Source organism: Artibeus jamaicensis, unplaced genomic scaffold (genome assembly GCF_021234435.1).
Source record: "Artibeus jamaicensis isolate MK-2021 breed Jamaican fruit bat unplaced genomic scaffold, CSHL_Jam_final contig_240, whole genome shotgun sequence".
In the NCBI taxonomy this organism is placed as follows: domain Eukaryota; kingdom Metazoa; phylum Chordata; class Mammalia; order Chiroptera; family Phyllostomidae; genus Artibeus; species Artibeus jamaicensis.
The window spans coordinates 20,034,800-20,051,947 of record NW_026521506.1 but is presented as its reverse complement, the minus strand read 5'-3'; the positions used below and the strand labels follow the sequence as shown (position 1 = coordinate 20,051,947).

The 17,148-nt window shown below is 40.3% G+C and overlaps 1 protein-coding gene across 8 annotated transcripts in view; it reads left to right on the top strand.

Moving 5' to 3' along the window:
* Nucleotides 1–17,148, top strand: part of ATP11C (ATPase phospholipid transporting 11C) — a 197,730-nt gene that overhangs the window by 105,797 nt on the left and 74,785 nt on the right. For all 8 annotated transcript variants that reach the window (XR_008391049.1, XM_053662336.1, XM_053662333.1 and 5 more), the window contains one exon: nucleotides 15,145–15,273. Coding sequence is in view for 7 of the 8 variants with exons in the window: in XM_053662336.1 (XP_053518311.1) it covers nucleotides 15,145–15,273 (129 nt within the window). In the remaining variant the exon portion in view is untranslated. The remainder of the gene's footprint in view (nucleotides 1–15,144; nucleotides 15,274–17,148) is intronic.

Sequence of the window (17,148 nt, the reverse complement as noted above, 5' to 3'; positions counted from 1 at the left end):
CTCATTAGTTGTTTCTTGCTTCCTTATGTTCCAAATCATTTATTTGATTCTTGGCTTCATCCACTCTACTGTTATTTCCCTATAAATTGTTCTTTATTTCAATTAATGTATCCTTCATTTCTGACTACATCTATTCTGTTGAGGTCCTCACTAAGTTCCTTGAACATCCTAATAACCATTATTTTGAAGTCTGCATCTGATAGATTGCTTATTTCCATTTTGTTTAGCTCTTTCTCTGGAGTTTTCTTCTATTCTTTCATTTGGGCCATGTTTCTTTGTCTCATTTTAGCAGCCTCCCTGTGTTTGTTTCTATGTATTAGGTAGAGCTGTTATGACTCCCTCTCTTGGTAGTATGGTCTAATATAGTAGGTGTCCTGTAGGGTCCAGTGGCACAGCCTGCCCTATCACCCAAGCTGGGTACTCGAGGTGCGCCCTCTCTGTGGGCCGAGTATACCCTCTTGTAGTCCAGCCATGATTGCTGTCGGCAGATCAATGGGAGGGCCTTACCCAAGCCAGTCAGCTGCAAGAATTGGCTGTGACCATTGACCACCAACTTCTGCCCTCATGGAGGATCAGCTGTGCAGAGGCAGGGTGGTGGTGCCCCAGTGTGGCCTGTAGCTGTCCCCTGGGTGCACAGTCTCTGTGGTTTCCTGGGTGGTGCAGGCCAGGGTCCTCCTGAACCTGTGTTTTGCCTGGTGCCACCCTTCCTGAGCTATAGAACAATCTGAGATGGCTGCTCCTTGTGCTGGGCTTGGAGATTCCAGGCAAAGCCAAGCTGTGAATCTAGGCTGACAGCTGCTAGTGCTGGACCTGAGGCTCACTGAGGCTGGGTGTTGCTTGTTTGAGATGATTTAGGAAGTTATGAAGCGTGAGCCAAGACTGTCCATTCATATGGAAAAGGAGCTTTTTTGTACCCACTGGACACTAATTCCCCCTGCCTCCAGCCCTTCATAAACACCTTTCTATTTTCTGTTTTCATGACTGATTATATTAGAGAGACACTTCCTATAAGTAGGATCATACAGTATTTGTCCTTTTGTGACTGGCTTATTTTACTTAGCATGTCTTCAGGCTTTATTCACAGGATAGCGTATGATAGGAGTTTCTTTTTAAGACTACATAATTTTTTATTGTATGTGAATAGCACATTTCCCTTATCCGTTCATTTATTGATGGACAGTTGGGTTGCTTCCGCCCCTTGGCTATGTGAATAATGCTGTTATGAACACACATGTATAAGTAACTCTTCAAGATCCTGCTTTGACAAGATACGGAAGCAACCCAAGTGCCCATCAATAGACAAGTGGATAAGACAGTTGTGGTATCATCACCTCACACCTGTCAGAATGGCCATCATCAGTAAATCAGTAAATATCAAGTGCTGGTGAGGATGTGGAGAAAAGGGAACTCTCCCACAATCTTGGTGGGAATGCAGTTGTTGCATCCACTATGAAAAACAGTATAAACTTTCCTTAAGAAATTGAAAATGGAGCTGCCTTATGACTCAGTGATTCCACTTCTGGGCATGTATCCAAAGAAACTTAAAACACTAATTTGACTATGTTCATTGCAGCATTATTTACAATAGCCAGGATTTGGAAGCAAGCCAGATGTTCATCAGTAGACCAGTAGATAAAAAACAACAGTAGTACATATATATAATGGATTACTACTTGGACATAGAAAAGAACAAAATCTTATATTTGCGACAGCGTGGGTAGACCTAGAGGGTATTATGCTCAGTGCAAAAAGTCAGGGAAGACAAATACCTATGATTTCACTTCCATATGAAATCTGAAGAACACTATAAATGAAGAAACAATATTGAAACGGACTCCTCACAGACATAGAGAGTGTACTTACTGGTAGTTACCAGAGAGGAGGGAGATTGGGGGACTGGATAAAAGAGGTGATGGAATTAAGAAGCACGAATTGCTATTTACAAAACAGTCACAGGGATGTAGAGTACGGCATAGGAATATAGTCATTAATGTTGTAATAACTGTATGGTGCCAGGTATGTACTGGAAATATTGGAGGAATGCTTTGTAAAGTATATAATTGTCTAACCACTATGCTGTACACCTGAAACTAATACAAAGTAACACTGAAAATAAACTAATTGAAAATTTTTTAATAAATATTTTTAAAAAAATATCCTGCTCTAAATTAGGTTAGATATTTACCCAGAAGTAGATTTTTTGGATCATATAGTCATTCCATTTTTGATTTTTTGAGGCGCTTCCATACAGTTTTCCACAATAGATGCACAATTGTATGTTTGCACCTAGAGTGCACAGGGTTTCAACTTCTTGACATCATTTCCAAGAATTGTTATTTTCTTTTTTGACAATGACCCTTCCGATGGGTGTTAGAGGATATCTCATTTTGGATTTAATTTGCATTTCCCTAATGATTAGTGATATTGAGCATCTTTTCATGTACTTATTGGCCATTTGTTGTCTTTGGAGAAGTTTCTATTCAAGTCCTTAGCCCATTTTTAAAAACATTTTATTTATATCCATTTTAGAGAGGGGGAGGGAGAGAGAAAAAGAGGAAGAGAAACAGCAGGGGGTGCCTCTTGTGCGCCCCCCTACTGGGGGCCTGGCTCACAACCCAGGCATGTGTCCTGCCTGGGAATCAAACCAGTGACCCTTTTATTTGCAAGCCGGCACTCAGTCCAGTGAGGCACACCAGCCAGGGCCATGTGCCCATTGTTAATCTGGCTGCTTGTTGTTGAGTTATAGAAGCTCCTTATATATTCTGACTATTAACCCTTTATCAGACAGATGATTTGCAAATATGTTCTCCCATTTCATAGGTTGTCTTTTTAATTTGTTGATAGTGTCCTTTGGTAAGAGATTTTTAGGTTCCATGTATTTGCATTTCTAACACTGATGTTTTCCTGTGCTTTTGGTGTTCTATCCAAGAAATCATTAAATCCAATATCCTGAATCTGTTCCCTCATGTTCTTCTAGGAGTCTGATAGATTGAAATCTCACATTTAGTTCTTTAACTTATTTTTGGGTAATTTTTGTATACAGTGTAAGGTAATAGTCCCATTTCATTTTTTTCCCATGGCGATATCCAGTTTTTCCAGCAATATATGTTAAAGACTGTCCTTTGCCTATTGCATAATGTTCACACCCTTGCTGCAAATCATTTGGCCATATATGCAAGGTTTTATTCAGGTGTCTATTCATTGGTCTATATATCTGTCTTTACACCAGAACCACCCATCTTAATTACTGTTCTTAATAGTGTGTTTTGAAATTTGGGAATGTGAGGCAACCAAGTTTTTTTAAGATTGTTTTGGCTATTTGGGGATGGGGGCATTGTCCCTTGAAATTTCATATGAATTTCAGGATTTTTTTTCTATTTCTGCAAAAAAATGCCATGGAACTAATACAATTCCTATGAAAATGGCATTTTCATAGGAATTCCATTGCACATTGCTTTGGATATTATAGGCATTTTTATATTAGGTTTTTTAATACACAAGCATGAAATATCTTTTCATGTATTTTTGTTATCTTTGATTTCTTTTAGCAGTACTTTATAGTTTTCAATGTACAAGTCTTTACCTGTTTTGGTTAAGTTTATTCCTAAGTGTTCTGTTCCTTTTGACGGTATTGTAAATGGGTTTTCTTAATTTTCTTTAGGGATTGGTCTTTGTTAGTATATAAAAACGCAGTTGAGCCCTGGCTGGTGTAGCCCAGTGGATTGAGCACGGGCCTGTGAACCAAAGGGTCACTGGTTCAAATCCCGGTCAGGGCACATGCCTGGGTTGCAGGCTAGGTCCCCAGTAGTGGGTGCATGACAGGCACACACTGATGTTTCTCTCCCTCTCTTTCTCCTTCCCTTCCTGTCTCTAAAAATAAATAAATAAAATCTTTATAAAAATAAATAAATTTAAAAAAATACAGTTGATATTTGAGTGCTGATTTGATATCCTGCAACTTTGCTGAATTTGTTTACTAATTCTAACATTCTTTGTGGACTCTTCGGGGTTTTTAACCTATAATATCTCATTTGCAAGCCAGGATATTTTTACTTCTTTTCCAGTTTGTATTGTGTGCCTTTTATTTGTTATTTTTCTAATTACTCTTGCTAGACTTTCCAGTACAATGTGAAATAGTAGTGCTGGGAGTAGACATCCTAGCTTTTTGTTCCTGGTCTTAGAGGAAAAGCTTTGGGAGAAAAAGTATTTCCCCATTGAGTATATTAGCTGTAGGCTTTTCATATGTGGGTTTTACTATGTTGGGGACATTTCCTTCTCTTCCTAGGTTATTGAGTGTTTTTATCATGAAAAGGGTGTTGAATTGTACCAATTGCTTTTTCTGCATCAATTGAGATGATCGTATAGGTTTTCTTCATGTGTGTGTGTGTGTGTGTGTGTGTGATCTGTCCAGAAGGTATCCAGCATATAATATGAAAAATTGAGACATTTATTGAAGAAAATACAAGATACGAGAAACATTGTACATAGGACAATTCGCCTCAGTCCCCTTCAAAGTAGGCACCCTGGGACCTCACACAGTTCCCCCAGTCACCATCAGCTGCCCCGTTGTACTTTCCTGGATCTTACTGACAGTGTGGAATCTCTTCCCTTTCAAAGGTGATTTTAGTTCTGAGAAAAGCCAGAATTCACAGGGTGCCAAATCTGAACTTTAGGGGAGCTGAGTCATCTGTGTGATTTCATGTTTCACCAAAAAATTCTGCATGAGATGTAATGTGCGAGCAGGCACATTATTATGATGAAGCTGCCAATCACCATTTGCCCATAGCTGCAGCCTTCTGAATCATTTGAATAATTTCCGTGGAGGAATGTTCAATCTTAATGGAAAATTTGATGCAGGTTCATGGCTGTACTTGCTTAGATGTTTTGAATGTGACAGCTGCATGGTCATTCAACATCTACCTCCTCCACTGACTAGTACAGTGAAGTCATCATTGTTCGTGCATGTGCATTCCAGTTCACTCTCTTTGGCTGCCAGGTTACATCAGTGTCGCACAAACCATTCTCATTACATTAACAATGGCTGGACTTTTTCCAGACAGACCTCATCATGTATCTGAATCTGAAGGATAAATTGAATTTGGTCATGGCATATGATCATTTTAATGTACTGTTGAATTTGATTTGACAGTATTTTGTTGAAGACATTTACTTCAAAATTTATTGAGGATATTCATCTGTAGTTGTATTTCCTTGTGTGCTTTTCTGGTAATGGTTTTAGGGTTCATAGAATACCTTTAGTAGTAGTATTGCCTCTTCTTCCACTCTTCAGAAGAGTTTTAGAAGGGTTGGTGTCATTTAATGCTAGGTATAATTCTCCCATGAAATCATGTGGTTCTGGCCTTTTTTGAGGGGGGAGGTTTTTGCTTCTTGCTTTTATCTTCTCCACTACTATTGGATCTGTTCAGATATTTTATTTCTTCATGATTCAGTTTTGGTGGGCTCTGTGTTTCCAGGTATTTTTCTGTTTCTTCTGTTATCCTGTTTGTCTTGTCTGAATACAGTTGTTTATCATCTCTTATCCTTTTTATTTTGTGGCATCAGTTTAATGTCTTCTCTTTGTTTTAGGTATTTGAGTCTCTTTTTTCCTTAGTCTGCCCTAGGGTTTTTCAATTTTGTTGATTTTGCATGGTATTTTGAAATAATATTTCTATGTGAATATGGATTAAAATATGAAAGATAATATAAATCAAATTCCCCCAGAACAAGGGAAAAAGATGGGGGGAGCAGAAAGAGAAGCAGGTAGGTAAAAGTATTATTCCAGAATGGTTTAGGACTGTCATATAAATTCATAAAAATGATACTTCCTATACTTTTATCAAGAATTATGACTGCTGAATTATTTAAGTACCTGGAATTTCTGGACATAAGTTCTCTATAGCCCCAGTGATAAGTAAATCATGTTGCATCTTAGAGTAATAATGGGAAGAAGGGTACAAAGTGGGAGAGTTACCTGAGCCAAGCATAGAATGTCTTTCTGTTTTTCTTCTTTTTTCCTCCAGTCTCTGCATCCCAGAGTGGAAGATTGCATGATGAACTAGGGTGGTTAGGATCTGAAGTTTTCAAACCAGTTGGTAGAGGTAGAGACTCAGCATTAATATTTAGCATAAGAACCAAGGCATTCTAAATGATTCACAGCATAAATCTGTTTCTCAGAGTACACTTAATATAATTGCAAAGCAAGTAAAAGTCTCCCAATCATCTCTTTCTTCCATTTTCTCTTTCTGATTTTATGGTTACACCCACCCTCTTACAAAGACACCCACCTTCTACCTTCCCTTGACTAGGCTTCATTGCCTTAAGGCTTACCTCAGTCAGGTTTAACCTTAATTAAATCAGTTGATGCTGATGTGTGAACTGCTGTTTGATCATTTGATTGAGCCTTTTCTGTAGTATTTGTATGTGTAAAGAGGTGCTTATAAACCAAAAGTGTCTAAATATGTAGTTGTTGAGCAGAAGCGTGACTTGGTCCATATCCTCAGAGCAATGGGAAATCTTTGAAGGGTTTCAAAATCAGGAAGTGACTTGATCTTTTCTTCCCCCAAAGACATTGTTTTAAAAAGACAACTCCGAAGCGTGGTAAAAGTGGAATCAGGGAAACCAGTTAGATAGCTGCTGCAAAAGATGGTGAGAGTTTATATTAGCATGAGAGTAGTAGAGATAATTATAAAAAATAGTACTTAACATTTATATATTACATCAATATGCCAAGCACTCACTTTTACATTATATTAACTAATTTCCTCCTTCATTCACAAATAGTCCTATGAGGTAGGGTGTGCCTTTTCTGGTATTATTTTTCCCTCTTTATAACTGGTGATAGGCACAGAGATGTTAAGAAACTTACATACAACTAGTGGACATCAGGGTTTTGTGATATAGGAATATTGGATGTAGGGAGTGAGACATGATGGAACCAGAGAGCATTATGCTAAGTGAAGTAAGCCAGGCAGTGAAAGACAAATAGCATATGATCTCACCTATAAGAAGAATCTACTGAAGAAAATGAATGAGCAAAATAGAGCCAGGGACATGGAAATAAAGAAAGCACTGACAGTGACCAGAGGGGAAGGGGGGAGATATCGGGAGGAACAAAGGGGAAGGGTCTAGTCAAGGAACAGGAATAACGAACACGTGGACAACAGGGTGGGAACTGATTGAGGGAGCAGGGGAGGGCAGGGCAGGAGGGAAAATCGGGACAACTGTAGTTGAGCAACAATAAGAATAAAGATAGTCTTCTTGGTTCTGGCATGAGCAACTAGATGTATTAAATAATGCAATTAAACAGAATACTGGTGCTACTAAATAAGATGGAGAGGAACAGGTTTAGGGACAGGTGGGAGTGAAGGGAAATTAGGAAGTCAGTTTTGGCCATGTTAATACTGAGATACCTATTAGACATCCAGATGGAATTGTCAAGCCTAGAGGTGAGAGATGTTTAGGTGGAAATAGGAATTTGGATTTCATCAGCATGTAGATAGCATATGAAGCCATGAGACTGGATGGAATCACATAGAACACAGAGAAGATGATCTAGAAAGAAAACTTGTAGAGTTCAGATGCAGATTATTTGTCAGGGAAAGAGTATGGGTTTTGGCATTAGAAATATTGAAGAGTTCAGGTTTACTGATCATATCCTTTGTTGTATCCAGTCTGCTGATAAGCCCATTAAAGGAAATCTTTTTTTTAAAGCATTTTAAAGGAAATCTTTATCTGTGATATTGTTACTGAACAACAGGTCTGGGGGGGTGCAATATTTGGCCCACCTAGGGATGCCAAAAACTGCTACAGAACGGGGTCCTTCCCAAGGACACAATACTAATATCTACTGGGCTCTTCTGTCCGCCGCCAATTGGAAAGACATCCTCAATGCCAGAGATTTGTTGAAAGGAAACGAAATGTTTATTTAATGCTATTTAGGCTTAATGCCTCCACTAAAATATCAAAGTCCTGTAGGGTATGCACCTACACCCACACAGTGCTCCCTTCTCCCACTGTCCCAACTCCGGGTACCGTAAATCAGGAAAAGAGCACACATCTGTGTTCAGGCTGCTGGTATTGTCAGCTGTGTCAGGCAGAATCTCTAGTTAATCCAAAGTACTGTGGCACCCTCTCACGGTCCACTGGCAAGAGTCCTTTGTACCCAGTTCCAGTCAAAGTCTCTTCTGCTTTCCAGGCCACGCGGCCAAAGGGGGCACCCCAAAGCTGCGTGGGCCTCTTCTACCAAAGCTGCAGGGGTCCGCACTCCACCAAAAGCATGTGGCTTTCTTCTTCACCTGGCTGCAGGGATCTCCATTCTGGCAAAGCTGCGTGGTTTTCCCTTTCACCTGGGAAAGAGGGGGTCTGCACTCAGCCAAAACCACGTGGCTCCCTCTTTCACCTGGCCAAGAGGGGACCCTTACTTTGCTGAAACTGTGTGGCTCTCTCCTACATGACTGCAGGGGTCCTCACTCTGCCCCAAACTGCGTGGCTCTCCTCTCCTCTTCACCTCGGCAAGAGGGGATCTTAACTCAGCTGAGACCGCGTGGCTCTCTCTTACCATGGCTGCCGCCTCTGGGTTTAAATCTCCGCACCCATCCTCCTTTGCGGCCCCATTTCCGACTCCTCCTACAATCAGTTACACCTGCCAGGACTCTCATACCCTCCCAGCTTAATGGGCTGCCATCATTAGTCTGGGCAGGTATCACCCCATGTCCTGGAGCCAATCAATTCCAAGCTCCCACGCAGGCGCCGTAACTCGGGGAGACCTACCCCCAGTTACATCTTGGGTAGAAGCCACTCCCTTCTTCCTGGCTCAACGCATGGCCACAGCTATTTAACATATCTATGAAACCAGTTAAAGGCTATAGATATGTTAAATGACCACTCCAGAGGTTAGCTGCAAAACTGTTGCTATGCAAAATAACTCTCAATGGCCCTGTTCTATTTTCCTTCCCCCTGGGGGGGTGTGAGGACATCTTAATATTTCTTGGACACCCTGAGCTCTGGGCCCCATTCCAAATTCTTTTATGGGGCCCCCCTCTTGGCTGCACCCTGTTACAATATCATTCTTTTAATTTCTAACTTCTCCATTTGCTCTTATTTTTTTTATTTCATTTACTTATTTTTCAAGTAGTTTTCTGTCTATTTCTCCCATCCTAGCCCAACCCGCCCTGTGCTCCCCACCTCCCTCCTATTTCCACCCCCCTTAGTTCTTGTCCTTGTGTCCTTCATACTTGTTCCTCCAAATCCCTCCCCTTTTTGCCCCTTAAATTCCCTCCCCTCTCCCCTCTGGTCACTGTCCCCCTATTCTCTATTTCACTGTCTTTTGTTTTTATTCTGCTTGCTTGTATGTTTTGTTGTTAAGCTTCCTGTTAAAGGTGAGATCATATGGTATTTGTCTTTTAACACCTGGCCTATTTCACTCAGCATAATGGTTTCCATCTCTCTGCCCAAATTCCTCATCTGCACATGACTGTTGTCTACCTTTCATTTTTTTAAGTTGAATTTTGGACACTGTACAGAAAAGAATGCTAGAGACCTAGGTAAACAGTGTTTATATTCTGAAGTGGGCAGGCCTCCTCTGTCAGTCCATTAGTGTCGGGAGTTACATTAGTTTCGTCTGGAGTTGAGCTGACTTTGGTTTTCTTGTAACTATTGCTATTTCACTACACCACTGGACTTCAGGTTGTTGGAGTGCTGGATTGTGGTTATGTTGTCTTTTGTGTGGGGCCTGGTGTGCTAAAAGGTTTTTCTCAGTGTTCCTTTTCCACCCTTTGCAGGTCCTACATCCCTGAGATGCAGTGGATGCCTCTCTCTTGTTCCTTTCCCCTCCTTCAGTTGCAGATTGCTCTTTCTTGTTATTCATTGTAGGGCTCCTGTTTGGAACAGAATGGTTTCTTGGGTCTCATGCTCTAATCTCAATATTAAGCAGGATTTACATACCTTTACCTCAGGGTGGAACTTCCTGATTACTCCCACTCCACTTCCCCTGACAGCTGAACTTTGCCTTTTATCAGCGCTAAGTCCTTGGTAAGAGTGAGTTTTTGCCCCATCCCCAGGAGCAGATGGCTTTTTCTTCTACCTCCTGTAGCAGTAGTGACATTTCCCTGATACTATGTCAGGGAAAATTTCTTGCCTTTCTCCTAGACAGATGGCCTTTGTCTCAAATGAGGAAAGGGTCCATGATTCATCATGGCCTGTACACCCATACTGGTGAGGAAGGGTCTTTTAGGTCTCCCGCCCTCCTGGTTTCTCATGAGCACCCAGCGGATGCCTGTGGAGAAGAACTGATGAGTGGTTATGGGCTCTTCATTTCTATCAGGCTTACATAGATTCTGATGTCATGTTAGCTCCTACCAAGCCATTTATTTACTTGTTTGTTTAAATTTATTGTTGTTCTGTTACAGCTGTCTGCATTTTTCCCCCACCACTCCCCCCACCCCAGCCAAACCCACCTCCCTCTTTTGCTCCCACCCTCCCCCTTGGTTTTGTCCATGTGTCCTTTATAGTAGTTCCTGAAAACCCTTCTTCCCACTGTCCCCTCCCTCCTCCCCTCTGGCTGTTGTTAGATTGTTCTTAATTTCAATGACTCTGGTTATATTTTGCTTGCTTTTTTCTTTTGTTGATTGTATTCCAGTTAAAGGTGAGATCATATGGTTTTTGTCCCTCACCGCCTGGCCACAAGCCTTTTAGATTGGGTTAGAAATCTAGTTTTCTTCTTACGAACATTTATGGAAGCCATCTCTTCACCCTTTGCTTTTGTCTGTTGTAAAACAGTTGTCTCCTTAGGGGAGCTTTTCAATGTCTGGAATTCAGTTCACTTGGTTGCCTTGCAACCTCAGCTCTCTGATGAACTAAAAAGAAATACGATTTTGTAGATTTTCTAATATTTATGTTGAGGAACAGTGCTAGTCTTTTGTGGATTTTAACTTGCTAAATGGAAACAGAACTCTAGAGTTGATTATCTAACTGGACTGTGTTGTTCCTTTTCTTTAAATGTCCTTTCCCAGTTCACCTTGGCCTTCAGGGTGAACCCTGAAGTCCTAGGCCTGGCCTGTGAGGACCTTTGTGATCCAGCCCATATCCATTTCATCAGGACTCAATTTGCACTTCAGACACAGGGGCCTTGGTAGTTAATATATAAGCAAATCCTAAATGCTGTTTTAGAAATTCTGTTTGTGGTCTTTATTTTTCCTTGCCTGAGAATCACCTTCCATCCTTTAATGAGTATTTTCTTCTTGTAACATGATTTAGAATTTCATCCTTATTTCTTTTGTGTATTTAAGCACCAATTATGGTTTTATAAAAGCAACATAAGTTTGTGTGATTGAGGAAGGAAAGACCCAACAAAATAAAATGCTATTCACAAGTTAGTTCAATTATTGATGCTGTTGCTCTTGGCAACCAATGAAGATTGGTAAAGAAAATAAAATTGTTTCCGAATAGGCCTTAAAAATCCTCATCTTTATCTGCCAAATTATGTAGCAAATAGGCAGGCATGTTATTTATTAGTTCAGCATTTCACAATGAGTGTGTCTAGCTTGGTGTGCCAAATATCAACTGTTTAGTTCATAAAGTTGGTTGTTTCCCGCCACCAGCAGCTTCTTCCTGTTATCTGAGGGTGCTGTACAGAAGTGTTTTCTGGATATGCCACGGTGTGGAAAATGTGGGGAAGTGCTGGACTGGATGATTTCCTACATTTTCTTTCCCAAAAAACGTTGGGAGGAAACTAGTTACAAGGTATTGGTAATAATTATAATTAATGCCTATCAGATGGTGTCTGTGTGCCAGGAGTTTGCAAAACACTGCCTTTGCCCTTATTTCATGCTCAAACCAGTCCTGTTCCATAGTTAACAATCATCTAGGGCACTTACCCAAGGTCCTTATAGGTAAGTGGCAAAGCTGCGACATAAAATCAGGTTTAAAAAGTCTTACCTTTTAACCATTATAATATTTTTAAAATTATATTTTATGGATTATGTTATTACAGTTGTCCTGATTTTTCCCCCTTTCCCCCCCTCCACCCAGCACCCCCCATTCCCTCCGGTAATTCCCCCACCATTGTTCATGTCTATAGGCCATTTGTATAAGTTCTTTGACTTCTCCATTTCCTATACTGTACTTTACATCCCCACAGCTGTTCTGTAACTACCTATTTGTACTTCCTACTCCCCTCACCTCTTCACTCATTCCCCCACACCCTCCCATCTGGCAGCCACCAAAACGCTCTCTGTATCCATAATTCTGTCTCTGTTTTTGTTTGCTTAGTTTGTTTTGTTAGATTGAATTGTCGATAGATATGTATTTATTGCCATTTTATTGTTCATAGTTTTGATCTTTTTCTTAAATAAGTCTTATTAACATTTCACATAATAATATTTTGGTGAAATGTTTTTTCTGGTTAGGGAAGTTTTTTCTTGTCTGGGAAGCTCTTTATCTGCCCTTCCATTCTAATTGATATCTTTGCTAGGTAGAGCAGTCTTGGCTGTAGGTCCCTGCTTCTTGCAAATCCCTTCTAGTCTGCAATGTTTCTTTTGAGAAATCAGCCGATAGCCTTATGGAAACTTCATTGTAGGGAACTCTCTGCTTTTGTCTTGCTGCTGTTAAGATTCTCTTCTTATCTTTAACCTTTGGCCTTTTAATTATGACGTGTCATGGAGTAGGTTTGCTATTTTGCATCCATCTTGTTTTGGACTCTCTCTGCTTCCTGGACATTCATATCTATTCCTTCACTAAATTAGGGATGTTTTTGTTCACTATATTTTCAAATAGATTTCTAATTTCTGGTTCTTTCTATTCTCTTCCTGGTACCCCTGTGATGTGAAAGTTGGACCGCTCGAAGTTGTCCCAGAGGCTGCTTATACTGTCTCCATTTTCTTGGATTCTTTTTTCTTCTTGTTCTGATTGATTGGTTTTTGCTCCCTTATGTTCCAAATCATTGATTGGATTCTTGACTTTATCCACTCTACTGTTGTTTTCCCTGTAAATTGTTCTTTATTTCAATTAGTGTATCTTTGGTTTATGACTGGATCTTTCTTATTCTATTGAGGTCCTCACTGAAATCCTTGAGTATTCTTGTAACTTGTGTTTTGAACTCTGCATCTGATAGATTGCCTATCTCCATTTCATTTAGCTCTTTTTTGGAATTTCGATCTGTTCATTCGGGCCATTTTTCTTTGTGTCCTCATTTGGCAGCCTCCCTGTGTTTGATTCTATGTATTAGGTAGATCTGCTTTGACTCCATGTCTTGGTAGTATGGCCTAATGTAATAGGTGTCCTGTAGGGCCCAGCGGCATAGCTTACCCTATTACCCAAGCCGGGTACTTGAGGTGTGAGTACACCCTCCTCTTATAGTTGAGCCTTGGTTGCTGTTGGCAGGTCAATGGGAGGGATTTAACCAGGCCAGCTGGCTACAAGGACTGGCTGTGACCACTTACCCCCAACTTCCTCCCTCCGTGGAGGATCAGCGGTGCAGGGTCAGGGTGGTGGTACTCTGACATGGTCTGTAGCTTTCCACTGGGTCTGCAGGCTCTGGGGTTTCACTGGTGGTGCAGGCCAAGCTCAGCCCCCACCTGTGTTCTGCCTGGGCCACCCTTCATGAGCTATAAAACAGTCTGAGATGGCTGCTCCTTGTGCTGAGCTTGGAAATTCCCAGGTGAAGCCAAGCTATGAAGCTAGGCTGATGGCTGCTAGTGCTGGGCCTAAGGCTCACTGAGGCTGGGTGTTGCTTGTTTGACAGGGTTTAGGAAGTTGTGAAGCATGAGCCAAATCCAGCTCATTCAGAAAAACAGCTTGGGTAGGCTGTAAGTTGGGTGGGGTGGAGTCTCTGGGGATCTCCAAGGTGGGTCAGTGAGTGGTAGCCAGATTGATGGAGTCTCAGGTATGGTACCAGCTTGCCAGCTCTGTGAGGCAAGGGTTTAGAAAAGATACGATGGCCTCTGCTTGCCTTGATACCAGACCTGTATACCATTAGTGCCTTTCAAGCTACTACCTGGTGCTGGAACTTAGAGGGAGTGAGTCTGAGTAGGTGAGTCCATGTGTGAGTTCTTGAAGAGGACCTGCTTAAGTAGCAGTTTGTTTCACAGACTCAATCCCTGCTGATTTTTGCAGCCAGAAGTTGTGGAGACTTATCTTCCTGGGACTGGAACCCTGGTCTGTCGGTCCTGGTGTGGGGCTTGGACTCCTCATTCCCAATATATCCCTCCTGAAGTTTTATCCATGACATGTAGATGAGGGACCAGTCTGTTCTGCATCTGAGCCCCTCCTACCAGTCTGTATGGATGTGGTTTCTTTACTTCTGTAGTTGTCAGACCCATTCAACTCAATTTCTGATGGTTCTGGGTGATGGTTGTTAAATATTTGAGTTGTAATTTTGTTGTGGTTGTGCAAAGAGACAAGCCATGTTTGCCTATGCCACCATCTTTACTGGAAGTCCCAACCATTTTGATTTACTCCTACATTATTAAATTATCTGCAGTAGAAAAGGTTCATGATTTCTTCTCATTTTTTTTCAACTCAGGCTTTCGGTACTTGCACATAGGAAATTGTTTCTCATTGCTATATTAATTGACTGTTCTGATAGCAGGTGAATTGGTGGAAAATGACCTATTTGAACTTTTCAAATGTTATGAGAAAAATAGGTGCCTGTAATTAACAGTTTTCTGAGCACTGAAGAAGGAATTGGCACCCAACAAAAATAGCTCTTAACACATTGACAAGAAAACACATTAAAATATGTGTGAATGCAGAGGTGGAGTGTTACTGCCCAGTATTTACGAAGTGCTCAAGTTGAGACATGTAGATTTTTTCAATTCATTCATGAACTGATAATGATCACTGTCTTAAGAAACATCAGTGCCAGAAACATCAGAGAGAACATGGGTCCCTGGGTGCAGAAGTGTCATTCATTAGATATTACAGTTCAGTACTAAGGTAACCTGAAAGTATCACAAGTCCTCATAACCTTAAAGAGATTGATGAATGTTGTGTAATATTCCTTCATCAGCTTTCATGTAGTGTGAAATGCTGAGACACTTTCTGAGCCCCAGGACAGGAGAGGTCTCTTGCTACTCTTTTGACTTGCATACAATGAATGCTTTGTTTGGAATTAAGAATATTTATATTTATATTTTTTTGCCATTCTAGGTCGGTGATGTAGTAGAAGTGCAGGCAGATGAGACCTTTCCCTGTGACCTTATCCTTCTATCTTCCTGCACTAGTGATGGAACCTGTTATGTTACTACAGCCAGTCTTGATGGGGAATCCAATTGCAAGGTAATGCCGACTACACCTTAACATTTTAAGCTCAGGATAGTTCATCAGAAAATACTCCTTTTCACTGCCTCCTAATCATTTATCTTATTTTATTTGGGTGAATTTTGTATTTGAGGACAGCTCTTACATAATTATTTTTGAGCTTCTAAGCCAATTGCTAACTTTGGGAAAAGGGTGGGGAAAAGGATAGCAGGGTGAGGAAACTGCATGTCCCAAATAAAAGTCACTGCATTTTTAATAGCATTGCCTGCATTTCATAGTGACGTAACCCACTCAGTATTTTATGTAGGCTTTTAAAAAGGAGAGTAATCATAAGCTGAAACTATATAACTATGAAAATAATTTCAACTATTGTCACCTTACAGTGTGATCTGTTTTTATTTTTAAAGTGGTGAATATTTTTCTTTAAAAATGCTTGTTCCTGGCATATAGAAAATCTAATCTGGAGTAATTTAATTGCTTTTAAAACAGTACCTTAGGGCATAGTTTGTCTAATGTTTGCTTTATTGCACCTAGGAAGAATTATAAATCTGTTCAAGTAAATTTGCTCAAACTGGAAAAATCAGTTCTTTGTCTGGTACTTTCTGACATAGTCAGTTCTTGGTCATTTTCCAGAGTTCCATGGGGGTATGAATATGTGTTCTCTACATGCTTCCTTTAAGAAATGATACCCATGTGCTCACCTCTGTGTATATACTTGTGAGTTCTCCTTTGTTTATTCCATCTGGAGTTGAGAACCAGGACTCAGTCTGAAAGAGAACTTTATTTTTTTTAATTTTATTTAGTTATTTTTCAAGTACAGTTTTCTGTCTATTTCTCTTATCCCAGCCCACCCCGCCCCATGCTCCCCACCTCCCTCCCATTTCCACCCCCCTTAGTTATTGTCCCTGTGTCCTTTATACTTGTTCCTCTAAATCCGTCCCATTTTTTCCCCTTAAATTCCCTCCCCTCTCCCCTCTGGTCACTGTCCCATTGTTCTCTATTTCAGAAAGAGAACTTGACTACATTCTATACTTCAAGAGTATGGTGATAAGCTAGTCCCACTTAAACTGTTCAAAAACTAAGTTATATTCGAGGGAATGTCAAGGTAAAAATCAAGAAATCTACCTAAAGATTTCCTAAAAGAGGATAATGTTGTTAAGTTGATCCAGTCAGATCAGCCAAAAGTACATAGGTTATCAAAGTCAGGAGAGAGTTTTAAATATAGCTCAGGCAGTTCCATAATATTCCCCAAAGACTATGCAACAGCTTTCCCTTCTGTGGAAGTGGTACAGTCTTTGAGTCTGTGTCAGCCTTTCTTTGATGATTTATAAATGGGTTCACTGGAGCCTGCCTTCAGTTCTGGGTGAATCAAGTACATGATACACACTAGTAGAATATACTGTCAGACTAAAGCAAGACATGTCATCTTCCTGCTCCTTATATGAAATGTAGGCACTTTGAGCATTTTCAAGATCATTAATTAAGTTGTTGGTATAATGGAACTATTAATGATTTTTTTTTCTGTTGGCAAGATATTAGCAGTCTTATGACCAAAAGGGGTTTAATTCATATGTGGATATTTACATCACCATACACTAGGGTGAGCAAAATAATAGGTCTAAGTAAAAATAAATGCATTAAATTTTTATGGGGGTTTCAGTTAACTACATACATGCTGCAAATGGAATTCACTCTGTTATCAGTATCAAGAAAAGCTTTTTGTTTTTTCATTATCTTTGGAATCCCCTTGCATTAGGTTCATCTTTCTAATTATTTGTAACATATTTTGAGACTTTGGAAATGTGCATCAGTACTTGTATTATTCTGCCAGGGCCTCTTACTAAAACATACTGTGTTTCTGGAATCAGGTGGGTGTATGATTATGAAAAGAAA